The sequence below is a fragment of the Fringilla coelebs genome (assembly GCF_963513975.1).
Source record: "Fringilla coelebs genome assembly, chromosome: 2".
In the NCBI taxonomy this organism is placed as follows: domain Eukaryota; kingdom Metazoa; phylum Chordata; class Aves; order Passeriformes; family Fringillidae; genus Fringilla; species Fringilla coelebs.
The window spans coordinates 116,221,450-116,246,335 of NC_140029.1; the positions used below are offsets into that span (position 1 = coordinate 116,221,450).

The window sequence follows — 24,886 nt, forward strand, 5'->3', positions numbered from 1 at the left end:
CCTCTGTCCTTAGTGCCTCACAGCTGGGCAGGGTGTCCCTGAGGGTGGCATTCCAGTGCTCCCAGTCTGGGGCATGCAAGCTCAGTAAATCTCTCTATAAAATACTGATCTGTCCAGAATCTTTTCAGAATTGTCTTCAGACACTGCAAAGTTCCATTCCCATCACCATCAAATTCCTTTATCCCCCTGAAATCCTGCTGAGTTTCTTGCACAGGCTGCTGCATCCTGCAAGCAGGTCCTGTTACCTGCACAGACCTCCAGAATTCCCTGAGCACTGTCCATTCTGTGTGTTGAATCAGGAAGTGATGGGCATCACTGTAATAATCCTCATGTGATACCCACCCCCTTCTACTCTGCCCTATTTCCTCCCAAACCAAAGTGTTTTCTTACAGTAAAAGTACAGCCAGTTTCTTCTCCTTGAGGAGAAAAGCATTGCTTCTTTTGTTCCCAAAAGAGGAGCTGCAAAGGAAGAGAATGAGCCTAAGGCAGAAAACCTTCCTGAAATATTTCTGTAGGCCGAGATCTTCAGCAAGCTCATATAAGTACAGGGGCGAGAGAGGCTCTAACCTTTGTGTAGCATTTCTTTAAATGTGAAAGGACTGCTCTTAGTGTGGAGAAAAGATCAGGAAGCCACTCTTTCTTTCTTTTCTTTTTTCGTTGGAAACGGGATCATAGCAAAGATGATTGTTCTGTCTAAAATAACAGCAAGAATGTGTAAATGTGCATAGAAATCTGTAAAATAAAGACAAATGTGTGCATCTACTGACTCGTCTCACCAAAATATTCCTGGTTTTAGTGGGTTTCCAGGAGAAGGCATGCAACAGCCAGTGTTTCCTCAGCTCCCAAATATGGATCCTTTTCAGCAGCGGATGATGGGAATGCAGCAGGATCCGATGCGGCACCAGGTAACCCCAGGCTTTTCCCTTATCCCCCTGTTGTGCTGTCCATGCTTTGCTGTTTTCTTTGGTGCAGCAGGAAGGAAGTGGTTTTCCTTCTGGTGAAGAGGGAATGTCCTAGTGAGGCTTTGAAGGACAAGATTGTCACTTCTGCACCCAAATGCTTGGCCTGCTTCATCTTTCCCACATCTTCTGTTGCGACTTTTGAGCAGACATAAAACTTTACTTGAGCCTGCTGGGAAAGCAAATGTGATTCCTTCTCCTAGCTGGAATTCTCTCTTTTTTCTTCTCCCAAGGTGCCCCTTCCTCCGAATGGGCAAATGCCAGGCTTTGGTCTCCTGCCCACCCCCCAGTTCCCACCCATGGCTCAGCCAGTGATGCCTCCAGCAGCACCAGTGCAGCCAACTTTCCAGTCTCCCTTCCCAGTCCAGGCTGAGCCACACCTGCAGAAACCCCACCAGCAGGTGAGCAGCCCTTGCAGTGAGCAGACCGACTCAGATGCTCTCATGCATGTCTTTCCCAAATGTGTGTGGATTGTCCTGGAGCAGAAATGTCAGGATGGCTATGAGGTTGGCTCTGCTGAGAGACAATTGGACAGCTCCAGGACTTAGCCCTTTCCTGTCTTCTGCATACTTCAGGCTTAAAGTAATTTCTTATAACATCTTGGAGAAAAGTTGCAGCAGATCTCACTTTGCCTGGGATTTTGATGATGGAGAATAATCAACTGACTGATCTTAAGGAATAAAATCATATTCTGTGGAGATGCAGGTGTTGCTGAAATGGGGTGGAATGTGGAAAACCAGTAACTTGCAAATTGAAAATGGGAATTGTGTAAATTATTCCTATGGTGCCTTTTCAGTGGGTGTGTTAAATACATGCAATACTGGACCCTCTCCCTGCTAGTGACCACAGAGTGAAGCTTTTGAGTCACATTACTCTTTAATTTCATACATTTGAATATTCAATATACTTTCAGTGCTGTTAATTTAGTCTGAGCATAAAAAGAAATAAAATGCTTGTCCTGCTCACCCCTAACACCTGTCAATTTCACGTTTTAGGATATGGAAGTGGAACAGCCTCCCATTCAGGAGGGAAAACGGCATGTTTCTGACAGTAGGAAATCAAGATCTAGATCTGCATCAAGGTAAATGAGTGGAAGTTCTTTTAGTGCAGGAATGAAAAGCAGATTAGCAACTCTAAAGATATATGACCCTCTAAAGTCATCTCCCTTCTAGGGAAAATATGATATCTGTGCAATTCTCTCACTGTGAGAGAGCAACTTCCATGCCTTTCAGTCCAGAGTAAATTTTAGGGAGGCAGAATGTGATAGTTTAATTTTGCCTGTGCTCTGAAACACTTTTCTTATTAAAACATTTGTGATCTGTGACTTTGTGTGTCACTGAGCCCATGTGTCACATCCCAGCTGACCAAGCTGATCTGGCCTCCACTCTCTGTTTAGTTGCCAGTCATCTTGTTCACCAAGCTCCACACGATTTCTTTGAAGGCTTACAAGGTCTTCCACACCTGGAGTAGTTTAGAACTCGAACATGATGCAAAATACTATTTCAGTGGCAGAATTTATTTATGATCATTTTTCTTAGTAAAAGCAGTAAATTGCCTCATTGACGCAGGTGTAACTTTCCCTGTGTTGAAGTGGACGCAGTTTTGATGGTCAGCTTCAGGACAAAATTAGTAAATGATGTGAAATTTTTTGCGGTTCTAAATGCCTGTGAACGAGCTTGGATTGACGCGTTGCCTTCCCGAGGGAGCCCTCTGGGTGTTGCACAGCTGAGACTGCGTGTCAGGCGCTGAGCAGCGTGGCTCTGGTTCCCACAGGTCCCCCAAGAGGAGACGCTCGCGGTCGGGCTCGCGCTCGCGGCGCTCGCGGCACCGCCGCTCCCGCTCGCGCTCCCGCGACCGGCGCCGGCGCTCGCCCAAGTCCCGCTCCCAGGAGCGGCGCGAGCGCGAGCGGGAGAAGGAGCGCCGCTCCAAGGGGCTGCCCCAGATCAAGGCAGAGACTGTCAGCGGTGAGTGTCTTCTCTTCCTGCTGCTCCTTCCCGTCGTGCCCCGTGTTCTCACTGCGTTCCTTGGGCTTCGTGCTGCTTCTCGTGCTTTCCAAGGCTCGTCCAAACAGAACCAAAGTTAACTGCCCTGTGATTCCTGGTGGGAGTTTCACAACACTTCCCTGTGCTTCTTTACTCATATTTAGCATTTCTGGAGTATCTCCGAGTTTGAAATATTTTGGCTGTAAAATATGAAAAAGCTGAAACCCCTTGTTTTTCTTTTCCTTCCTTCGAGGCATAGAAGGTAAAGCAGATTGAACAAAAAGGATTTGAGTTAATTGTAAATTATTACAATTCTTCTAATTATTCAGTCCTGTGTATCTCTCCAACCTGAAAGGGAGATTTGACCTGCAAAGCACACAGGCTGATGTTTGGATTTCTGATATAATCCTGGCTTTGCCAGCGTTTATAGACCCAACATAGTAGTTATATTCTGAATATTCCTTGGGAGTGTGGAATCTTCTCATCAAGTAAAATTAAAAACATTCTTTCTCATATAAGAGAGACAAAACCCTGAGGTGTTTCAAGAGCCAGATCTTGGTGAGTGATGGTCCCAGGGGGGTGTAAAGGCCTGCAGAGCCCTGGTAACTGCTCAGTGGAAGCTCCCTGGCAGTGCTGTGAGATGTGCTGCTGCCAGCACCTTTCCCAGGTTCTGTCATGTTGGCTGTCAAAGTTTGCAGTTCTGTATCTCTCAGGTGGAAAACCTGGATGAGTGCTCAATGTTGCTGCAGTAATCTGCAGCCTGGGGGATACCTTGGGCTCCTTTCCTGGTTATTGCCCTGGATTCAGCATGGGATGGGTGTTGGTTATGTGTGCTGTAAGGAGCTCTGACCACCTGTGCTAACTCTTGGTTCTAGTTTGCAGTACCACACTCTGGGTAGGACAGCTGGACAAAAGGACAACTCAGCAGGATGTGGGAAGTCTCTTGGAGGAGTTTGGCCCCATTGAGTCCATCAATGTGAGTAGAACAGGTGCAGTGAAAGCTGCTTTGATGTGTTTGGGTGCAGACCATCTCTCCAGGCTGCTGTGAGGCAGAGTCGTTTCCGATACATTCCAAAGAGCTGGCCTCTCTTTTCCCATGTGTTGTGTTTTCGGTGTGGGCACTCAGATCGTGTGGCTGACTTGTACACAAACAAGAAGGGAGCTGCTTTGGTTTCCTGCAGTATAAAAATGCAGATGATTACCCCATTTTCATAAAAATTCTGCTTTCTCTGCAGGCTGATGGCTGCAGAATTACCTCCCATGTTTCTGAGTTCCTTGGCTGCTTCATTTTATTTGATTATAGGAGCGTGGACTCTCAGCTGGTGTTCTTGTTGCTCTTCTGTCATTTTAGCCATAAACACAGAGAACTATTGTTTTATTTTGCTGTATTTAAGGATATTTTATGTATAAATTACAGCTGTTCCAGTAACTTCAAAAACTTCATTCATTCAAACAAACAAAAATAAGTGACTAATTTTCTTCCTATTCCCAAATTTTGTAAAAAAGCATAGGAGTTTTTCCCTCAAATTCTTTAGAAATAAAAATTATTCCAAATCTGCAGCTAGAACTGAATGTGGAGGTGCAGCTGGCAGAGTGAAGGGGGATACTGTTGTTCATTCCAACAAAGTAACTAATTGCCAGATGTTAGAATTTACATGAACGCTATTGTTTAGCAATTAAAAACAATTAAATATGCAAAAGTCAGCTGTATTTTAGAGTTTTGGAGGTTTTCACAAGTTGTGGAAGTTTCAGTTCACTAGAAATGTCCATTTCCAGGAGATACTGGCTTTCTTAGCCTCTTAAATTAACATTTCCTTCCATACTTGCACTGTCCTTTTTGGAGCACCCCCAATGTCCCAGCTTGCTGTAACTGAACATTTGTGTGGCTTTCACTGTTTGTTACCTGCAAAAAGAACTTTTTCCCTCAAACCCCACACAGATGATACCGCCCAGAGGATGTGCCTACATTGTCATGGTGCACAGACAAGATGCCAACAGAGCCCTCCAGAAACTGAGCCGAGGCAACTTCAAAGTCAACCAGAAATCCATCAAGGTACTGCTCGAAAACATCAGGCTTTCCAGAGCTGCTGTAATTATTGTCATCCTGCCTCGTCTCTGCTGGGCATGGCGTATTTCAGACTCATGTGTGTTCTGGAGATGATAGTCTGTAAAATCCTGGAAAAATACATCAGTGAACTAGTTTTTGAGGATTATTGTTCCTGGTCTGTAGTGGGATTAGTGGAACCTTGTATCAGTTTCCTTGAAAGATTGCCAATAATTATCTGTCTAATCAACAGAAAGGGTGCCTGCCCTTCTGCTCATTACAGGGGACTGGCACTGTGTTTCTTGCTGCCTGTTATTTGTCTCCTAACAGAGTTTCATTACATATGATAATCCTACACAGAGTACTCATCAATAAGGAAATATGCATTAATTAGTGAAGTTCTTCCTTCTGTAGAATGTTACATTAGTGAGACATTGTCCTCCAAAAGGAAATGGAATTAATCTTAGTGGCTGGGGATCATCAGAAGAAGCTGCCTTTATACATTTTTACAAATGATGTGCAAGAGTTATGCCAAGAAATAGGAACCATTTACCCTCAAATGCTGTTTTGTGAGTATCAAATATTAAATTCTTTAAAATGGAAACATTTTGCTGACCATTTGTATATTCCCCCTCCCAAGATTGCCTGGGCTCTGAATAAAGGAATAAAGCCAGACTACAAGCAGTATTGGGATGTAGAATTGGGTGTGACTTACATACCGTGGGACAAAGTGAAACCTGAAGATCTGGAAAGTTTCTGTGAAGGAGGAATGCTGGACAACGAAACCCTTAGTCCAGGTAGAGTGTTACTGCATGCTTCATATTGAACCTTTATTTCAGGGTTTGGCCATTGTGTCTGGTTTGCCCAATTAGCTGGTGATTATGTGCTCTAATTGTGGCATCTCTTCATGCTGAACACACAAAAATCAGTTGTGTGTTTTAAACAGAAATGTAATGAATCATGAGCATAATGTCAGTGCGTTCCAGTCCTCTCAGTGCTTTTCCCTTTCCCAAAGTGCCCCCTCACTGATCCCTCTTTGTGCTTAGCTGGCTTTTCCCAGGAAGTTCTGACAGACAATAGGAGCTGTTTCTTCCATAAATTAGGTTTAAAGCTATATTTAACATTTTTGTTATTTTGCTGCAATTCTTTGTAGTTGTATTCTCCTTTTCCTTGTTTGAGACTCGAAGAGGTTGGGTTTTTTAGAAAGGAGTTCTCAAATTAGTGGCAAAGCTGCTGCCTTCTTGCCTGAGAGCAGTAGAATGGACCTGTTGAAAGCTTGTCCCAAAGAGCCTTACAGTTTTTGTCACAGATAATGTAACAGAATCCTGGGTGTGTATGAACACTGTCAGTGCAAAGGATTGTTAAATGACTACTGAAAGGAACGAGTTTATTTGCTCTTTCAGTGATTGCTGTGTTTAAATGAATTTGGAATTTTTATTGTCAGAAACTGTATAATTGCTTCTTAGCTCTGTGCTGCTTATTACCTGTGTATTTTCAATGAGGTCGTTTTTGTAAACATGACTAAGCATGTTTCACGTGGCACTGCTTGTCTGACCCACCTCTGTTGGGATTTTGTTTTGGACAGAGTGGAAGGGAATTCCCAAGAAGTCTGAAAATGAAGTGGCTCAGAATGGAGGCGCAGAAGCTGCACACAATGAACCAGTGTCACCTATTCCCAAAGCTTTACCTGTCCCAATTCCTGTTCCCATGCCTGCACCAATAACAGTACCTCCTCCACAGGTGAGAGCTGTTCCACAGAAACAAACAAAAACTCACTTTAAATAATAATTCGGGGAGAGAGGGAAGGAATGCCATGAATGGGAACTCTGTTCCCTCAGTCACAGAGAAACCACTCTAGTAGAATCTTTGTTACAGAAGGTCTGAATTGCATCTTCAGGTTTTGTGATTGGCTTTTTTTTGTAGTTTTATTAATTAATGTTCCTCTAAAAGCTTTTCTTATTGGCAGATACTCCACTACTTTTATATCAGTAGTTTCTTGTCAGTGTTAAAATAGTAGAATCCCTTAAATTGGAGCTAATTTAAATTCAGAGTATGATATAAATCAAAAATAAAAGAAAAGGAAACACCAGTCACTCTAATGTGCAAACTCAGATACTGAGACAGAGACAAGCAGAGGTTTTGAGTTGCTCTGAAGTTGTGAGCATTGCAGTGGATCCTGTCTGGAAACTCATCATGCTGGGTGCAGATAAATCCCAGGCACTGTGTGGGGGCTGTGTGGAGGTGCGTTACCGACACGCAGTAGTACCCATGTAGCTCAGAGGAAAATTCTTCTCCAATGACAAAGGTGCACAGGGCTGGTGTTGGCATTTTCAGTGAGGGGAGTTCTGGAGTGCTCCTGCATCTTTTGTGCAAGTGCCCCCTTGTTGCAGAGGAATTTGGGGTCGCTGAGATGTCCTGCTGGAGCCGGACAAAGACAGATCCCCAACAGGACAGAGTCATTGGGGCACTCTTGGGGTAACCCATCTTTCCCTTTCCTTTTGCCTAGGTTCCCCCCCATCCATCAGGGCCTCCCGTGGTTGGTGCACTCCAGCCCCCTGCTTTCACAGCACCTTTAGGAATCCCCCCTCCTGGATTTGCCCCCGGGGTGCCGCCACCGCCGCCGCCTCCGTTCCTCCGGCCGGGCTTCAACCCGCTACATTTACCTCCAGGTTTGTGGGTGTGCCAGCCCGGGCCCTGCTGGGCCCAGAGCTGCACTGGGGCTGTGCCAGGGGGGCACTCAGGGCTCTGCTGTGCTTTTTGTAGGATTCCTTCCTCCCGGGCCACCACCTCCCATAACTCCTCCGGTCTCTGTCCCGCACACTCCGGCAGTGAACATCCCAAACTGTAAGTGTTGGGCCCTGTGGGAGGCAGGGAGGCTGCAGGAATTGCTGGCTGGTGCTCAATGTGTCCTTGCCTTTTTCCTCAGCTACAGCAACTGGTGGGAATGAGGACACTACAAAGGAGTCGTCTGTAGGAAATCCCATCCCAACAGTAGTGTCTGGAGGCAGAGGGAATGCTGAAAGTACTGACACTTCCAAAATTTATGGCACTGTTCCACCTCCTGTAGCACCTACCAATGTCCCTGCTCCCGTCACCCAGGCTGTTCCACTCCTTGGTAAGTGCCCTCCTGGGTAAGTTCTGCACTTCATTGTTCCCTGCATTTTAAATACCATTTTCATTTGGCTACTCACTCACAGTCCAGAGGAAAGGGAGGCACATTCTTGTCAACTTGTTGAAATTTCTGTCCTGCTATTGGCTTTGAAATCAATTTTAAAGGCTTAGTTTTGCACAGAAGAAACAGTCAATATTTTTTACTACTGAAGATCTGTTTTCTGAAGAAACAAAGCCATGATGTGTAAGTTACAAATTCAGATGCTGTCCACTTTTAACAAGTGAAGGTTTATACAGTCTAGAAAGTGAACTTACAGTAACACATCTGTATGACATGGAAACCAGGTTTTAGACTCAACAGTCAGATATACAAAATTAACGTGCAGAGAAACTATTTTTAGTGTATTTTTGAAATCTCTGAGGATGGGATGCATTCTTGTTATGTATGGAATAAATTGTTTTAACGGAACAGAATCCCAAAAGCTTTTATGCAGCCCTGCAGTAGGACAGGTTTTGAAACCTTTGTAAGAATATTTTATTTAAATATTACCAAATGTTTTTCTGACTAGCAAACCCAGGGCAATGGGAGTGTGTTGCATAAATTACTTTTCCTAATATGATACAAGCTTGGTCAGGTTTTGAAAGGGAGTGTGAACTGTTACAGAACTCTGCTAAATGCTTATTTTATGATGGCTTTGGATGGGCCAGTGTCAGGAATTTACTCAAGAGACTTGTTACGTGCAAATTTTAGTGATATTACTGCATTTAGGGGATTTTAGGCCTCTACATTAGAGCCTAATAAATGAATGAAGCTAATTTTGTATTAGTGGGTTTCTGCCCAGAATTTTCAGTGATCATTGAGGAGAATCAGAGATTTGTCTCCCTGAGAGCTCACTCCTCTATTGGATGTGAGGGCTAAATTTTTCATCCATGACTAATGATTTATGAATCCTTAATGTTGAAAACTTGACAGAAGACCCTTTCAAAACAGAACAGCTTAAGAAACTCTGTGGTGACACCATGGAGTCAGGGAATTTTGTTAGGAATTTCAGAAATTCACACCTTCCTGCTGAATGACACTTCCTGTAAAGGTAGCACAGAGTTTTGGAGTTTCACTGTCGTGGACAACACAACCTGCACTTGATATTCCTGGTCTTTGGAATGTATGAGGCTCTGAAAGATTCGGTAGCAAACTCCAGCAAAACCCCACCAGACTGACAACAGGGGCCCTCTCTCCAGAATTCCCTGGCAGTATTTAATGCTCTAGCTGTAGGATGCCACATTCCCCCCTGGAGAACATGCAGAGTGTTGGAGAACAGCAGCTTCAGAGTGGAGTGAAGCCCTGCTGCTGTTGTGCTGCATCCGTGAGCTTTTGGCTTGTTCCATGTGTTTCCGTGAGGTTTGTGTGCTGGGACAGACAGACAGCACAGAGCTCCACGTGCTGGGAAGTGAGTCAAGGGGTTGGGAGTTACTGGAACCACTTAATGAGCAGAGTTTGTGTAAGAGTAAATCAGGTGTGTCAGCCCTGGTGGAAGGGGAATTATCCCAAGGGAGTGTAGGCTTTGTCCAGCTGGGAGAGATGGTCAGGTCAGGATCACAGTGACATGGAAATCTGGCTTCATCCTTCTGTAAGGATGGATCCTGTGCCCTCTCTGGACAGAAGATCCTTCAGGCCAGCCTGAGCACTTTGGGCTGTGTCGTAGGAGTCAGGTGAGGAAACTTGGGACGCTTTGGTGGTGATGGTTGCTCCTCTGAAAGCAATAAAATCTGTTGTGAAGGCAAGGTGTGGTTTCGCACATTGGGACAGAGGGGCAGGTGTCAGGTGTGAGGGAACTGGCTCTGGTAGGACAGGCTGGGTCAGGAAATCACCTCAGGGTTTCTCTCAGCGCTCAGGGAGTTCATACCCAGTTCAGGAAACTGCTTGGATGTCAGGTACTTCCTAAAACAAAAGAGGACTTTAACTTGCCCCAGACATGGTGTGTGTATCTATCTGTACCATGAATTTCCCTGAGCATTTTCGGTAAACTGGAATGTGTTTCTGGATAGCTCTTTAGGTTTTTAGTTAGTGCCTGATTTGTCAGGAGAGTGAGGAAACTCCAGTAGTTCTACAGTTGCTTTAGCCTCAGCGCTGAAGGGGGTTGATATTTAAAATAAAATTAAAAGTGTGCAGCTCTCCAGCCAACGCAGTTCAGAATGAAGGAGTTCCAGGTACAATTACGTTGCTTCAGTGCTGCAGCTTGTGTAGAAATAAGGTTGAGAAATTAAATGACTTATTAAATGTGAAACTTCCCTCCCTCACCTCATGTTCATGCACTTGTAACCCGCATCTGCTCTGCTGCTTCTAAGCAGAAGCACAGGCAAAACTTCAGCTCTTTAGTTCTCAGTTATTGTCTTCTGCCTTGTTTTAATCTTCTGAGGAAGATTAAAAGATGTTTTTACCAAGAATATCCCCAAACCTCAGAATTCCTAGGAGACATCATTAGCTATGAGTCTGTCTTGTCAAATCTGTGGTTCTGTCACAGGAGTTTAAGCTGGGTGATTACAGACCTAGTTATTGACCAGGAGGGGAGAAGGCTTTGCATTTTAGAGGAAGGAAAAAATGCAGAAAAAAAATGCTCTTGGTACTGGACCATTTCTCTGAGATTGGGAGCTGTGTCTGACTGCTTGCAGGGGAAGGGGAGAGGATATCATGGACTGGAAGATGTCACACGAGTCTTCTCACTGGCAAAATCCAACTTCCTTCCAATAGGAATTTAAAGAGCACTCAGGTGGAAAGGTTTCTGTCAGAGGTGTCCCTAAAAGTCAGTGGTGTGGTGAGAGGGCAGCACAGCAGGCTCAGCTCTGTCTGGAGACAGGTGCCAAAGCTGGACAAGGGAGGGATGAACGCCACGGCAGCTGAAGGGGAGCTGCTCTTGTGAAGCTGCTCCCAAGTGCAGTTTTCCCTGCTGACACTAATTCCAGCATCAGTTCCCACAGTATTTCATCCTGGTTTTACCTAGGCCGGGGCTGTGTTCCCAGGGCAGGAGGTGCTGGTGAGCAGCAGCAGATGGGAGCAGTGTGAGGGCTCTGGGAGCACTGGACAGTGTTCTGGTCCAGACTGAGGAGGCACCTGCCCTGGCGTGGTGGGAAGGGCTCAGCTGGAGCTCAGAATTCTCAGAATCCTGTTTTCTGGCTCCTCGTGTTGGTGTCTGGGAGCTGTGGGCCAGGGGTTTATCTGACGGTATTTTTGGAGAGGGAGGTTTTTAACTCCTATGAAGAGCTTAGGAATAAAACTGGAAAATAGTTGGTGCTGGGTATGTGCTATAAAGGATGAAACACTCTTATAAAAAAAGAAGCCAGCCATTGCATTTCCTTTTAGTTTACATTGCAAGGTATATTCTACTGAAGTGAATCTTTGTTGTGTCTCTTTTCTCTGGAATGGCAAAGGGAGCTGTGCTCCAGCTGTATTCCAGCCTCCTCTCTGCCTCTTGCTGGTGCTGGGCAGCTGTGGGGTGTTCAGCTGCTGTTTGGGGCAGAGGGAAATGTCTGAGTCTGACTGGAGGGGGTGAGGTGTCTTTGGCTGCAGGAAGGGGCTTTGGCTGCAGTCGGCTGGGGAAGCAGGAGGCTCAGCTGGAGCCGCGACTGCGCAAGGGCAAAGGCTCTCCCCAGGGCAGCCTCTGGGATCGGGGCTTAGTTGGTGCCCTGGGCGCAGTCCTTGCTGCCAGCAGGTGGAGAGCCCGGGAAGCTCGGCTCCGGGTTCTAGGGCGCTCCTTTCCCGGGATAGCCGCGGATTGGGTTTGAAGTCGGGGAAACGCTCCGCATCCCTGGCGCCCGGCTCTGACCGTCCCTTGTGTTCCTTGCAGGCACCCAGGGCGTGGCGCCGCCGCCGCCCGCGCCCGTGGTGGGGCTGCAGACTCCGTCCACGGGGCTGCTGGGCGCCCGGCCCGGCCTGATCCCGCTGCAGCGCCCGCCGGGGATGCCGCCGCCGCCGCCGCTGCCGCGCTTCCCCATGATGCCGCCGCGCCACATGCCGCCGCACATGATGCACAGAGGGCCCCCGCCGGGCCCCGGCGGCTTCGGGATGCCTCCCCCGCACGGAATGAAAACGCCCTTCCCTCCGCCCGGCCACTTCGTGCGGCCCGGGGGCGGCCCGGGCGGCGGCGGGCCCGGCGGTGGCGGGCCCGAGGAGAACAGGGACGGGCGGCAGTTCAGGAACGACAGGCAGTTCACGCCCAACAGAGACCAGGAGCGGTTCGGGAGGAGATCCTTCGGGAACCGGGCGGAGAACGACCGGGAGCGCTACGGCGGCCGCGACGAGCGGGAGCACGAGCGGCCGGGCGGCCGCGACAGGCGAGACTGGGGACGGCGCAGCCCCGAGCGCGACCGGCACAGGGACTCGGAGGACAGGAACAGGCGCTCCAGCGGCCACCGAGACAGGGAGAGGGATTCCAGGGATCGGGAGTCTCGTAGAGACAAGGAAGAAAGCCGCGGCAAGGAGAAGCCGGAGGTGACAGACAGGGCGGAGGGCGACAAAAACCACGAGTCCCACGGCGGCAAAACGGCGGGCGCGGAACTTGTTTCAGAACTCGCTGCGGGAGACGCCGAACCCGCGGGCGCGAACGCCGCGCCGGAGTCAGCGCCCGAGGCTACCTCATCCCTGGAACAGGCGGACAAGGACACGGGCTCGGCGGCCGAGGCGCCGCGCTAGGGCCGCGGCCCGGCCGCAGTGTCGAGCTTTAGTTGTACAGTGCTGTAAATCCGCTTCCGCCCCTGCGCCCCCGACGCGGGGCACTGTGAGCAATTTGATTGCTTCCCTTCTATTTAAAATAGCCACAACATAACATAAAATACTGAAGAGATGATTAAAATATTACCCATTTTTGCTGTAACTTTTTTAAAGTTTTGACTTTAAAAAGTTTACGAATCAGAAGTAGAAGTGCTTTCTATTTTTTTTTTAATTTAAGAAAAGGTAACGGTGAAAGCTCCTCAAAACAATAGGGATGTGTTTTTAATAAACTCTATTTTCGTAACAAACTTTTAACGTGTGCTATTCTTCCTACGCTGCACTGACGTGGAAAAGGAGTGTTCGGCAGCCTAAAGTTGGAACTGTTAATGCTGTACTGGAGTCTAAATTAGACTGGTTTGGTTCTGTTTGTTAAAGGAAATCCATCTGTTTGTGTAGCGATTCACAGAAGTGAATTTTTATTTGTAACAGTCCTCTGGAGTTTTAGATTGCTGCATTTTAATGAGCTACTTGACCACCCGGGTAAAAGTTAGTTTTAAGATGTTAATTGCGGAGTTAACTGTTTCAGTGTTTGCAATGCAATCCATTCTTTGCTTTATTTTTTTTTTCCCTCGCCCCCTCAATTGGTTCTGTGGTTCCTGTTGCCCTTAATTTGCTTTTTTTTAAGTGACACCTTCAGGCACCGATCATCTGCTCTGAGGTTACAGAGTGTGTGCCAGGCTGGACAGTGCCTGCTCTGCAGCTTTTGTACTTGTTGGGAGCAAGACCTCGGAGGCACCAGAATTCCAGCCTGGCTCTTCAGGCGGGGCTGGGACAAGGACTTGGCCCTTCCTCCGTGGACACGGGGCTGCTCCTCCTCACCCTGCCAGAGGTAGGTTGTGCCCCCCTGGGCTGGGGACAGAGGGTGTTCCTGGTGTTCCTGGGTGTTGTGGCACCTCCTCTGCGGAGCCCTTCTGTGTCCTGTCAGCTGTGCCGAGGGCAGGGGCAGTTTCTCCGTGGCCCATCCCTGGGGCAGGGATGCTTTGGGAAGTTGTGCCCACCCCACATGGCTCAGAGCTCCCATAACCCCAGCATATGAATCCTGTGCATATTCAATGTTTTTTTTTTTCTCCTTGCTATAGGTGCGTTCTACCGTTAAAGCTGGGGATTTTGCCCCAAGGGAAGGGCAGCTGCTTCCTTACATTAGTCCTTTTTTACAGCTGTCCTGCTGTAACAAAGGGCAGAGGGAATTGTCTCTGGGGGAGGGAGAGAGTGGGAGAGCCACTGTGGAGCTCTGGACTGGGGAGAGGACATCTATTTTTATGTTCTTGCAATAGCAGAATAAAGAGAGAAAGAACCTGTTTACAGATTGTAGTGAGCTCAACTTCCATGTGTTAAAACTCGTGTCCTCACTGGTTGTTTCCTGCCCGGCCCATGGGACATTCCCTTGTCCCACAAGCCGAGGTTTGAGCCTTGGAAAAAGCTGCCCCAGCTCTGTAAGGAGGGAAGGTTTGTTTCACTGAAAACACCTCCTTGGAGAGCTGGAGACAATGAGACACAAGGCTGCTCTGTTCATGCAAATCCCACCCTTGTTCTCTGCCTCAGTAGGGATCTGAAAGCAGAGCCTGGAAAACTGAACAATTCTTTACCACCTTCTGCAGCTGTGCCTGTGCATAACCCTCACAGCAGCAGCAGCAGCAGCCCTCTGGAAGAGGCACAGGGAGGTGAAGACTCACACAGTGCTCTGGCAGCAACAGGGAATGTAAGTTCAAAGTATTTTTACAGTATTCCTGCTCTACTACTCAGTTCCCTTAGTCCTGTGCCTCAGTGGAATGGGCTTACCTACAACTAGTCTGCTCCTTCCATGAATATCCTGAAGTGCAGAAGAAAGGAACATTGATACAAGTCCTCATTAAAATGACTCATTTTCTCTGTGAAGAGAGCCGAAATCTGTTTCAGGACACACCAGAACAGGATGGAGGCTGGCACTGGCACACACTGGGCACTCCTGGGATTCTGCCTGGAACCTCTCGCTGGATGCAATTTAACCATGCACCTGTTGAAGCCCAGGCCCCCTTTCTCAGCAGGGGCAGGTTTGGGGTGCTTCCCTGCTCACAGACAGCCAGACCCAGGTGTATCTGCCCAGAACATTTATTACACAAGTTTGAAGCCTACAAATGCTGCCCCTGCCCCAGGAGGAAGCCCTCACACACCCAGGGGCTGCTGGTCTTTGCCAGAGCGTGTGGGGCTCATCCAGGGGCTGGGACAGGAGCACGACTCACATCTTCCCTCACGGGAGGGATGTGACACGGAATGGTGGCAGCAGGAGCGTGAGCAGAGACCACAGAGCCGTTCCATCGGGGACACTTTAATTGAATGTACATCATACAAAACTCGGTAACTCTCCAGCGTGTGAGTGCTGCTCGGGATGCAGAGGAGCAGAGATTAAAGACACATCTTGAACTTGCAGGAGGAAGGGCAGGAGCAGCAAGGAAGAGCACTGCAGGCAGCACACTCAGCACTTGGCAATCCCGATCACTCCGCAGGCCAGGCGGGGCCCCGCGTTTCCAGTCAGCAGGCTCTCGTCATTGCCCCCTTTGCCCAGGTCATCCCGCTTCTCGTGCACCTGCAAGACAATTGAAGGCACCTTAATCACTGCTCCTGGCAGCAGCAGCAGCAGGCCAGTTACACAATGCCAAACTGATCTCCATGCTGAGAACATCCCACCGGACCCGCCCAAGGACGATTCAGGCACCCCCAGCAGGAAGAGCAGAGTTAGAGAGGGACACCTCCGGAAGGCCGGCACTGCAGTGCCACACCAAGACACAGAGGGGTGGCTGTCAATCCCCTGTCCCCGCTCTGAGGTCTCCCTCCCCACTCACCACCATGGTGCGGCCGATGATGCAGTGTGGTCCCGAGAGGGAAATGACGGAATCCTGGATGGACACCTCGGCCACGCCTCCCTTGGCGGTCACATTGCCCAGGTCTCCCACGTGCCTGCACAAACACACAGCAAACTCACCAAGCGGCCTGCGCTGAAAGCTCTTCCAAGGCAAGGCTGGGAGTTTGTCACGGCACAACAAAGGCTCCCAAATCCACTGGAACAACCTTTCCTGCACGCTTGGTGGAACACTGCCACTGTTCTGTCCATGACAGCTCAGCTATTCCACAGGCAGCTCTGCAGGCTTTTGGTTTAAGGAGGATTAGGAGAAGCGGTTTGTCAGGCAGCAGGTCAAAGGCAATGCAGGAACTGCTCAGTTCCAGCCAGTACCAGGGATGATTATTCCAGTTTGGCATTGCCCCATCACTTGGCACTCTGCTCTCCCACACAGCTTCTATCAGAGCTACATCTCTGCTAAGGTGTCCCTGGAAAGCTGAGCCTCGAGCAGTGGAATTTTCACAGGACTTCTGGACATGCTGCTGTGCTGTGTCCTGCGCACCTGCCCCAAGCACAGCATTTGCTCAAAGTGCAGCTGATCCTGTTCTGTCAGGCTCCTCTACCCAGATTCAGAACCTGGAATACTGACACATCCCTGCCAGGTGACCAGCTCAGCCAGCCCAGGGCTGACAACCAGCTTTCTACAAGAATTCCTTATTTTTAACCAAGTCCTACAAAACTGGGTTAATGGCAGCTCAGCTCTCCCCTGAGAGCTTCCCTCCCAGGAAGCTTCAGTCCAGTTGTTTTTGTACACTGAAAAAAGCAAGATCCACTTCTTGCACCTTCCTAAGGAATCTCCCTGCCCAGAGGCAGTCCAGGAGCAGGATCTGCCGAGGCTCCAGAAGCCACAGTGTCCGTGCAATCCCAACCTTTAGACCCAGGCAGTGGCTGCCAGGGCCCCGACACACTGTTTCATGCTGTGTCATGCAGGAGCTGGCACAGCCAGCTCTGCCCGGCCTGTGGCTCAGGTGGGGTTTATCAGCCACCGACGGGAGCATTCCAAGGGCCATCCCGAGCCCAAAGGCTGGTTCCTGTGCAAGGCCAGGCTGCCTGAGCCCCGCTCTCCAAACCCAGCAGGCACGGCCACACCACTTCCTCTGGCACCCACCCAAGGGAACTGCTGTGAGAGCTGCTCCCAGGGAAAAGCCGGGTCTCATCCCACTGAAATCCAGATACCCAGCACGAGCATCAGCCTCTTGCTGTCCCCTCCACCCAAGCCATGACAAAACCAGAAAATGCCCCCAGGAGAGTATTTCACACCAGGCTCTCAGGGAAACAAACTGCTGGAGTTACCCAAGAGCGGCTAAGGGACCTCGGGAACCCTGCGGGAATTCCCAGGGATTTTCTGGCAGTGCCCGTGCCCTGGACTCACCTCTCGGCATCGCTGGGACCCCCGTGCTTCTTCTGCTGCGGGTTGAAGTGGGGGCCAGCACTGGTGCACCCTGAAACACAGCACAGCGTCAGAGCACGAGCCCAGGATAAAGCTGCTGCTCCCGCACCGCTCCCAGCGACAGCAAACAGCTCCTCTCCCGTGCCATGCCCTGCTAATCCCCTGGAGATAAATCACCTGCCACAGCCTTACAAGTCCCGGGCTCAGCCAGGAGCTTTCTTATTTCATAACGCCGAGTTATCCAAGCGTTCAGGTGAGTGCTTGGTATGGCAGCTGTTGACCACCAGCCTCAACACGCTCAGAGTATTATCCAGGAAGCAATTCCTCGGCAATGGTCACGATTTCCTCACACAGATTTGCAGCCGTGAGACCCAAGCTGCTGCTGCAGCTCTGCCGAGCCGAGCCGAGCCGAGCAGCCCCCGCGCAGTGACCCAAGGGCCTGCGGGGACACCTTACCATTGGTGTTGTCCCCGAACTCATGGACGTGGAAGCCGTGCTCTCCATCGGCCAATCCAGTGATTTTCCCAGTCACTTTCACCGGTCCGGTACCCTTGAAAGGAGAGCATTTATCACCACAAGGACTTCGGCATTACGCGGCTCCGTGTCAAACGAAGGTGACAGAAAGGGCCCGCCACGAGCCCAAGGCAACGCTGTGCAGAATGTCTGCGTTCGTTTAACGCCCTCGAACACATTCCTTCCCCTGTCTTATCGATAAGGGCAAGGAGTGCCTGTTCTCTGACGGGGCCTTCCAGAAAGATCCCGTACTTTCACAGAGTGACCCCGCGGCCGCGCTCCCTGGCCGGCCGCAAGGGACGGCGCAGTTCCGGAGGGCCGCGGCCATTTGGAACCGCAGCGCCCTCGAGGTGAGCTCGCCCCGCTCCCTCCGCCCCGCCGGCCACGGCGAGCGGGCTGAAGAGGGCCATCCCGGGGGCTCCGCGCCCGCGGCGGCGGTCCCAGCGGCCCGGCCGTGCCCTCACCTGCTGCTCGAAGTGGATGACGCCCTCCACAGCCCCCTCGCCGCGCATCACACACACGGCCCGCACCGCCGCCATCTTCCACCCGCCGCGCCCGCAGCACCCGCGGACTACCGGCAGGCCCCGCCCTCGCTCCCGTTATATAGGGGGCGCGGCCGGCGCCGCAGCCAATCGCGCTGCGCGCCGCGGGCCGCCCGGCCAATCGCGGCGCGGGGAGGCGGGAGCTGCGGGGTGCGCGGCGGCTGGGAGGCGCCCTCTGGCGGTGGAAGGTGCTTAACGGCGACCGGGACCGGGACCGGGACCGGGATCGGGGTCGGGATGGGGAAGGATTCAGAGGGACTGGGAGCGGAGAGGGCGGTGCTGCTCCCGGCACGGCTCACGGCGCTGTCCCCGCCGTGCCGTGCGGACGAGCCGCAGCGCGCTGCCCCCGCTCCTGCCGCAGCTGTGGCGGGGCCGCGGGCGGATGCTCCGCTCCCGTCCCGAACTGGAATGCGGCTGTGAGGCTGCCCCCGAGCAGCTCTGCTGTCACTAGAGCTGCTTTCCCCCGAGGGTGTTTGGAACCTAAATCAGAAACACAGGAAGATTGGGGAGTACCTGGGGCTTCAGGTAATCACGGAAAGGTTTGGGTTGGAGGGACCGTGAAGCTCATCCAGATTCACCCATTCCATGGTGACACCTTCCACTGTCCCAGGCTGCTCCAAGCCTTGGGCACTGCCAGGGATCCAGGGGCAGCCCCAGCTGCTCTGGGCAGCCTGTGCCAGGGCCTGCCCACCCTGCCAGGGAACAATTCCTAATTCCCACTCTGTGTCACTTTGAAGCCATTCCCCGTCTGGGCTCTCTCCAGCAGCTCCACGTGCTGCTGCTGTGTCCCCAGGGCTGGGGCAGCTCTGCGGGTGGGCTCTCACCTGGGCACAGGGGCAGGATCCCCCCTTCCTGCTGCCCACGGGGTTTTTGTTAATCTCTGTAAAGCCCAAGTAGTTTTAAGCGACTCGTTTGGGGCCTGATCAGGCCAGGGAAGGATGCAGAGGGGTTGTGGTTTTTTCACACCTCAGACTCACAACAAAGACCTGAGTCACGGCTCGGGTGACTTTGCTGCAGCAGAGGTTTGTTTGCTGGAGGGCACCAAACCAGGTGAAAAAAACTTGATGCACACAAATACCTGGAGGCTGTTTGTCTGAGAGAGACACTGGGACTTGTAGCTTAACCCTGGGAAGATGCTGGGAAGAGAGCCAGCCAGAGCTTCCTATCTAGGAAGGGTGAGATAAACTCCTGGGAGTTTACCAGTCCTGCAGAGTTTGTCAGTCCTGCAGTGCCTGGAGAGGAGACTCAGTCTCTTGTGAGAAAATGGGGATTGGTTATGTTTTGTCCCACATACTTCTTTTTAACTCCTTAATTTTCTTAAATCTCACCAACGAGAGATTTTAAAGAAATCCTACTTTCTTAAAGTAGGTGAGAAAATCCACCAGCCCAGTGCAGCTGATTTTGACAGCACAAAAATCATCGTTTGACCCTGCCACACTAAATGGTGACGGGATTATTTTTTATTTGGAGTATCAGAACTGGAGAGAAGAGAAGAGAAGAGAAGAGAAGAGAAGAGAAGAGAAGAGAAGAGAAGAGAAGAGAAGAGAAGAGAAGAGAAGAGAAGAGAAGAGAAGAGAAAAAGCATCTTGATTCTCTCCCAATCTGCCCGTTTAAAGGATGAAATAACTGCTGGGTGATGCAGGTTAACAGCGCCCTAAGCTATGCAGAGAGGAGTTAATTAACTTCTCAGCAAAATGTGACAAAGTAGCAAAAAATCCCAGCCCTTAGGTCCTGTAAAAAGCTGGCCTAGAGCAAGGATAAAGCCCTTGAGGGATCAATTCCTCAGTGGGATTTTATATGAGTTAAAAATGAGGGGATTTTGAGAGCTGCATTTCCTGTGGTGACCATACATGTGGTGCAAGTAAATCGTATTTCCTGCCCGTGGTGGTTCTGTGGGAAAAGCACCGAGCTGGAACGTCCATCTCACTGCGTCCTGAGCAAGACCTGTGTGTCAGGAACAATTCCCCCTGCGTTAGAGGCTAACAAAAAACCACTCCCGCCTCCGGGGGATGCTGGCAGAGGGCACTCCCTGACTCGGTGCTGCTGAAATTCCGCCGTGAAACGTGCTGTGGAAATGATTCTTTCCTTACAAGCTGGTGGAAAAGCCCCTGTTGGAACGAGGGGAGGTGCTGCTGCTCACCAGAGGGCCCGCGTAATTACTGCAGGGTCAGCAGGAGAGTCTTTGTGCGAACAGGCGAGATTAAAAACCACATTCACTGGCAGTTGAGCTGAGCTTAACTTTGTGCTGCACCCCCTCCGCTGCTCCCCGAGCTGGGCAAGGCTGAAACGTGAGCCTCGGAGGAGAGGTTGTGTAAACGCCGCGTGAGAACTTTGTCCCTGCTGTGGGGTGAGAGCTGCGCCTCTCTGCCAAGGTCTGCCCACCGAGGGCTTGGGTGATTTGTAATATTCCTGCTGCTTTTGCCAGCTCACATTCACCAAGTGCTTCAAGGATCCCACACACACCAAAGCCTGGAAATCCTTCCCCTCTGGAAACAGCCCCGCAGGCTGAAACTGGGACCACAGAGCCAGGAAAGCCAGGATGGAGGGAAATAGGGATCCTGGAGCTACTGCTGTGGCACAGAGGGAGGAGGGCAATCAAACTGGAGCTTAGCCAGAGTTTTAAATGGTTTTTAAGCTAGAGAAGGGAACTGTCCCCTCTGAAACTGGCCAAAGACAGAATACTGTCCAGAAAGCACATCTGAAAAATGCTATTTCTTCTTTTCTTCTTTTTTTTTTTTTTTTTTTTGAATGAGAGTCTCTCAAAATGTTTACGCGCTCAGGAACGTTATTTTGGCTACTGAAAGGCACCTAAAGGAATGCAACCAAAACACTGCGTGTCTGTGTGTAAACATAGAGATATATTTATGGGATGTGCATTTCAAAATATCAACTTGGATAAACATCAGCAAAGTCCAAAGAAACCCTGCACCTTGCCATGCTTTGGGATTGGATGAGGATTTCATTCACAGTGATGGGAAAGAAAAGCTCGGCCTTAGATTTGATTGGCAGGTTTTTATTTGTGAAAGCTCTTACAGCGGTAGCTAAACACAACAAAAAACGTTGCAAATCCCAGCCCACGTGAGCGTGTGCCAGGGGAGGATCTAGGGGGCTTCGTTTTGGGTTTATTTCAGACACAAACTGCCCTGCGCTCTCATTTTTGCCTCGTGCACAGTTTGGTGGTACAGCAGGTGTCAGGACAGCCAAGGGTGAGGTGCCTCGGGTTTAACCCAGCCCTGTTGGGTAATCCTCGAGATGCAAAGTACAAAACCACAGGGAAAATGCTAATTATTGCGCAATTAGAAAATAAACGCTACCACAGGGTAAACTACCCCGTTTCTGCAGGAAAGCAGGAAGGACAAACAGAACATAACAGGCAGGTGTCCAGAATAACAAAGATGTGGTTTGATTTGGAGTTTTAAACACGTGGTTTGTTCTCTGGGAGCTCTGGATGGTTGGGAACCACGCTGGGTTTGTAGAGCTGTCAGTGAAACGAGGCTTTGAGGTGCTGCTTTCATACAAGCAATTAATAAGTGGGAATGCAGCTGGAAAATGCACCAGCCAGGAATTTCCATGCAGCTTCCACGGCCCTGTGGAGCATTTATTCATGAATATTGATGCGCCCTGCATCTGTGTGGAAGTTTTCCTGCAGTCTCCAGCCGTGCCAAGGGGCCGAAGGGCGCTGCAGGAGGCAGCCTGCAGACTTTGCACCCCGGGCAGCCACCATCCCTGCAGCTGGTGGGGCTGGAACACCTCCCCAAAATGTGCTCACAGCACCTCTGCGTGCCTGCAGGGCCAGGGGCCGGCCTCTGGAAGAGGCTCTGCCATCTGGAAGAGGCTCTGCCATCTCCAGAAGCTGAACCACATCCAGGCCTGGCAGTCTGGGGCATCCAGCTGGGCACCTGAGCCTGGTGGGACAGTTTAGGGCTGCTGACAGTCCCTGGCTGGCAGCCACCCTGCCCAGCCTGGCAGAGCCCAGCCTGGCAGAGCCCAGCCTGGCAGCAGGAGCAGCTGGAGAGCAGCACTGACTGTGGTCATTCCCTAATCCCAGCCTGTCGCTCTGATCCTGGCTAAGCCACGCTTTGGAGAGCTGGGATTTTCTGGCCAGGATCACTCTGACATTTCGGGGGGCTGCTTCAGACACTGAGCTCTGAGTTTGTACAGAAAACAGAGGCAGGAAAGGGAAAACCTGTTCAACTCAAGCTAGAACCGACTTGTTGCTTCTTGTGTTTTTTTTCCGGTTCGGCGTGGGCTCTGATGGGGACAGAAGTGGCAGCGTGAATGACTGAACAGTTTGGGGCTGTTCGCTGCGGGCGCTTCGGGGTTTTTTAGGGCCCGGGAGTGCCGCTGGATGGCACCAGAGCTCCACGTTTGGGGGATGGCTCTCCCTCCCTCAGTGCTTCTCTTTGGCAAAATACTGGCAAATTGGGAATAGCAACGACAACAAAAAACCCCACAAAACAAACAAAAACCCCCCAAACCAACCTTCTATGAGTGAGGGGTCTGAGGAAACAAAGGGAAGGAATGATGTAGAGCTGATCAGCTCTACAAAAATACAAGTCCTTTTTCATCTAGGTTTGTAAATTTGGTACCTTGATGCATCTTGGACTACGTGACAACATAAACGGTGGGAAGAAAAGAAAACATCTCCTCCCGTGTCCCACAGGAACTGCGGAGGATAGCTCATCGTTTCGTGGAGGACAGAATCTGCCTTGCAAGGGTTGAAAACAACTAGTCTGGAAAAAGATCCAAAAGCTTTCACATGGCTAGAAATGGTTGCTCTAATTCCTCTGGGGACACAGAGCAGATCTTTACACGGCATCTTGCACAGACTGTGATAAAAACAAGGGGCATAAGGACTCGTGTTTGTGGGGGGAAAAACCCTCCCATGAACATGAAACCCATCTGTCTGGGGAAGAAGGATTTTGAAGTGAGTGCACCACAGGTGGCAGCAGTACCAGCAGCCCAGGCCTGCCCTGTTGGTGTGATTAGTTTATTAGGAGGCCAGGCAGTGCCCCCATTGCTCACAGGCCCTGCAGAGGCAGTGCTGCAGATGTGGCTCAGAAATGCAGATAAATGGAGGGGCAGCCCACTGCCCTGCTTCCCAGCCCTGCTTCCTTCCACACGGACACACACGTGGGAGAAGGGGCTCTCTGACAACTCTGGTGCTGGTTTTGCTCTCCACACTGCTCTCTCCAAAGCACTGGGATGCTGGGAATGCTTCCCAGTGCTTCCCTCACTGGGCAAGGGTGGCCTTGGACAGACCATGCTATGACCTGCTGTTAAGTAAAAGGTCACTTCTGCGTGGCTTTAATATTTTAAATGAATTATTCAGAGCAGTACATGGCACAGCCACCTTCCCATCAGCAGCAGGTAACCAGGAAAGCATTAATATTTGAGGAGGAAAAGCTCTGGGCTAGTGATGTAGGCAGGAGGGGTGGGGGTGCGCTCTCCTGTGCCTTTCACAAGCAGCCTTGTCGCTGCCGTTTTCAAAGGCAAAAATAAGGCAGCAGTTTCTGGATGGTGGAGAACATCTTCAGTGAGCTACGGGGAAATCTGACAGGAAGGTAAGTGTTTCACCAGCACAGAACAGGGCCTAATTCAAACCACTTTGGATGGCTTGGTTTGTACTGGTCACAGTCCACCACTACTTTTGAAAGCACAGTTTCCTCCATTTTTTTACAAAAAATCTTTTGCCACCTTCCCACTTGCAGTGTTCCCTGTGGTTCCTGTCGCGTTCTTCTGTGTGGAGGAGAAATTGCAAAGAGAGAAAAGGCGTTATTTACATAATAAGGTGCATTGCAAAGAGGGAAAAAGCTTTATTTCCAAAATTTGACAAGTGGAATGTCTGCAGTAGAGACAGAGCTTTGCTTCTGAGCTTTCCTCCTCCCCACAGGTTCCTCCCAGTTAAGTTTCGCTGTGGTCGCTGAGAGTTGCCAAATTGTTTCTTTCTGCCTGAGCTGCCCCTGCGTGCCCCTGTCAGACACAGCTCTCCTGTGTGCAGCTCAGTCATTCCCAAACTCAGGATTTCCCCGGGAAGGTGCTTCCCCCCGCTGCATTCCCTGCACACCTGCAGCCCAAGCCAGGTATGTGTGTTTATTCTTGCTGGCTCAATGCTCTGCCTCCAGTGCTCGGTATGGTAATGCCATTTAAAACCTGCCATTAATTACTCAGCGGCTTGATGAAGCAAATTGACATTTAATATTTGGGCTTGATTTGCAAGCAACACGTGGTCGACGATATCTGAGACGTTGTATTTGGTTTTTAAAGGCAGAACAAATACACGGCGTTAGAAAACAAACGTTCTTTATTAGATACGCAGCGGGCTGGTTTGGATTTCCCCACCCTGACTTTCAAAGGTGCCGGGGAGGTGCTCCCAGCTTTTTGTGCTGAAATTGTTTTAATTCATCATAACCGATATGCCTATTAATTATCGTGTCTTATTCTTATATTTGTCGTAGCCAGCACATAGCAAAGTTGTCATAAGCTGCTTTAGTGGGAAGGCAGCCGGGCACAATGACTGAAACTTTAACTTTTTAGAAATTAACTCTGATGTGCTCCAGTGACCAAAGCCTGGGAGAGGAAGATGGATTGGACACCTGGAATGCAGAATTTACGGACCACAAGGACACTTTGCAGAAAGCAGAAAGTAAAGAAGATGCTAAAAAAAGAGTCAGTAGATGTGTTGGAAAAGCTCTGCTGGAGGAA

General features: G+C 50.2%; 2 protein-coding genes across 2 annotated transcripts in view; one reads left to right on the forward strand and one right to left on the reverse strand.

Moving 5' to 3' along the window:
• The window catches only part of SCAF4 (SR-related CTD associated factor 4), a 28,522-nt gene extending 15,233 nt beyond the window's left edge, over positions 1-13,289 (forward strand). Inside the window, exons 10-21 of the mRNA XM_084226452.1 lie at positions 797-905; positions 1,193-1,360; positions 1,955-2,040; positions 2,733-2,923; positions 3,817-3,917; positions 4,881-4,994; positions 5,626-5,782; positions 6,571-6,725; positions 7,492-7,654; positions 7,749-7,829; positions 7,912-8,100; positions 11,939-13,289. Coding sequence (XP_084082578.1) covers positions 797-905; positions 1,193-1,360; positions 1,955-2,040; positions 2,733-2,923; positions 3,817-3,917; positions 4,881-4,994; positions 5,626-5,782; positions 6,571-6,725; positions 7,492-7,654; positions 7,749-7,829; positions 7,912-8,100; positions 11,939-12,783 — 2,359 coding nt within the window. The 3' untranslated portion in view covers positions 12,784-13,289. The remainder of the gene's footprint in view (positions 1-796; positions 906-1,192; positions 1,361-1,954; positions 2,041-2,732; positions 2,924-3,816; positions 3,918-4,880; positions 4,995-5,625; positions 5,783-6,570; positions 6,726-7,491; positions 7,655-7,748; positions 7,830-7,911; positions 8,101-11,938) is intronic.
• Positions 13,290-15,146: 1,857 nt separating this feature from the next.
• Positions 15,147-18,203, reverse strand: SOD1 (superoxide dismutase 1). Its single transcript, XM_084227021.1, has 5 exons — positions 18,104-18,203; positions 17,583-17,676; positions 17,109-17,178; positions 15,681-15,795; positions 15,147-15,424 (listed from the first exon to the last, which is right to left on the reverse strand). Exons 1-5 carry the CDS (start codon positions 18,176-18,178, stop codon positions 15,314-15,316), a joined length of 465 nt encoding a protein of 154 aa, XP_084083147.1. The 5' UTR covers positions 18,179-18,203; the 3' UTR covers positions 15,147-15,313.
• Positions 18,204-24,886: the final 6,683 nt, after the last annotated feature.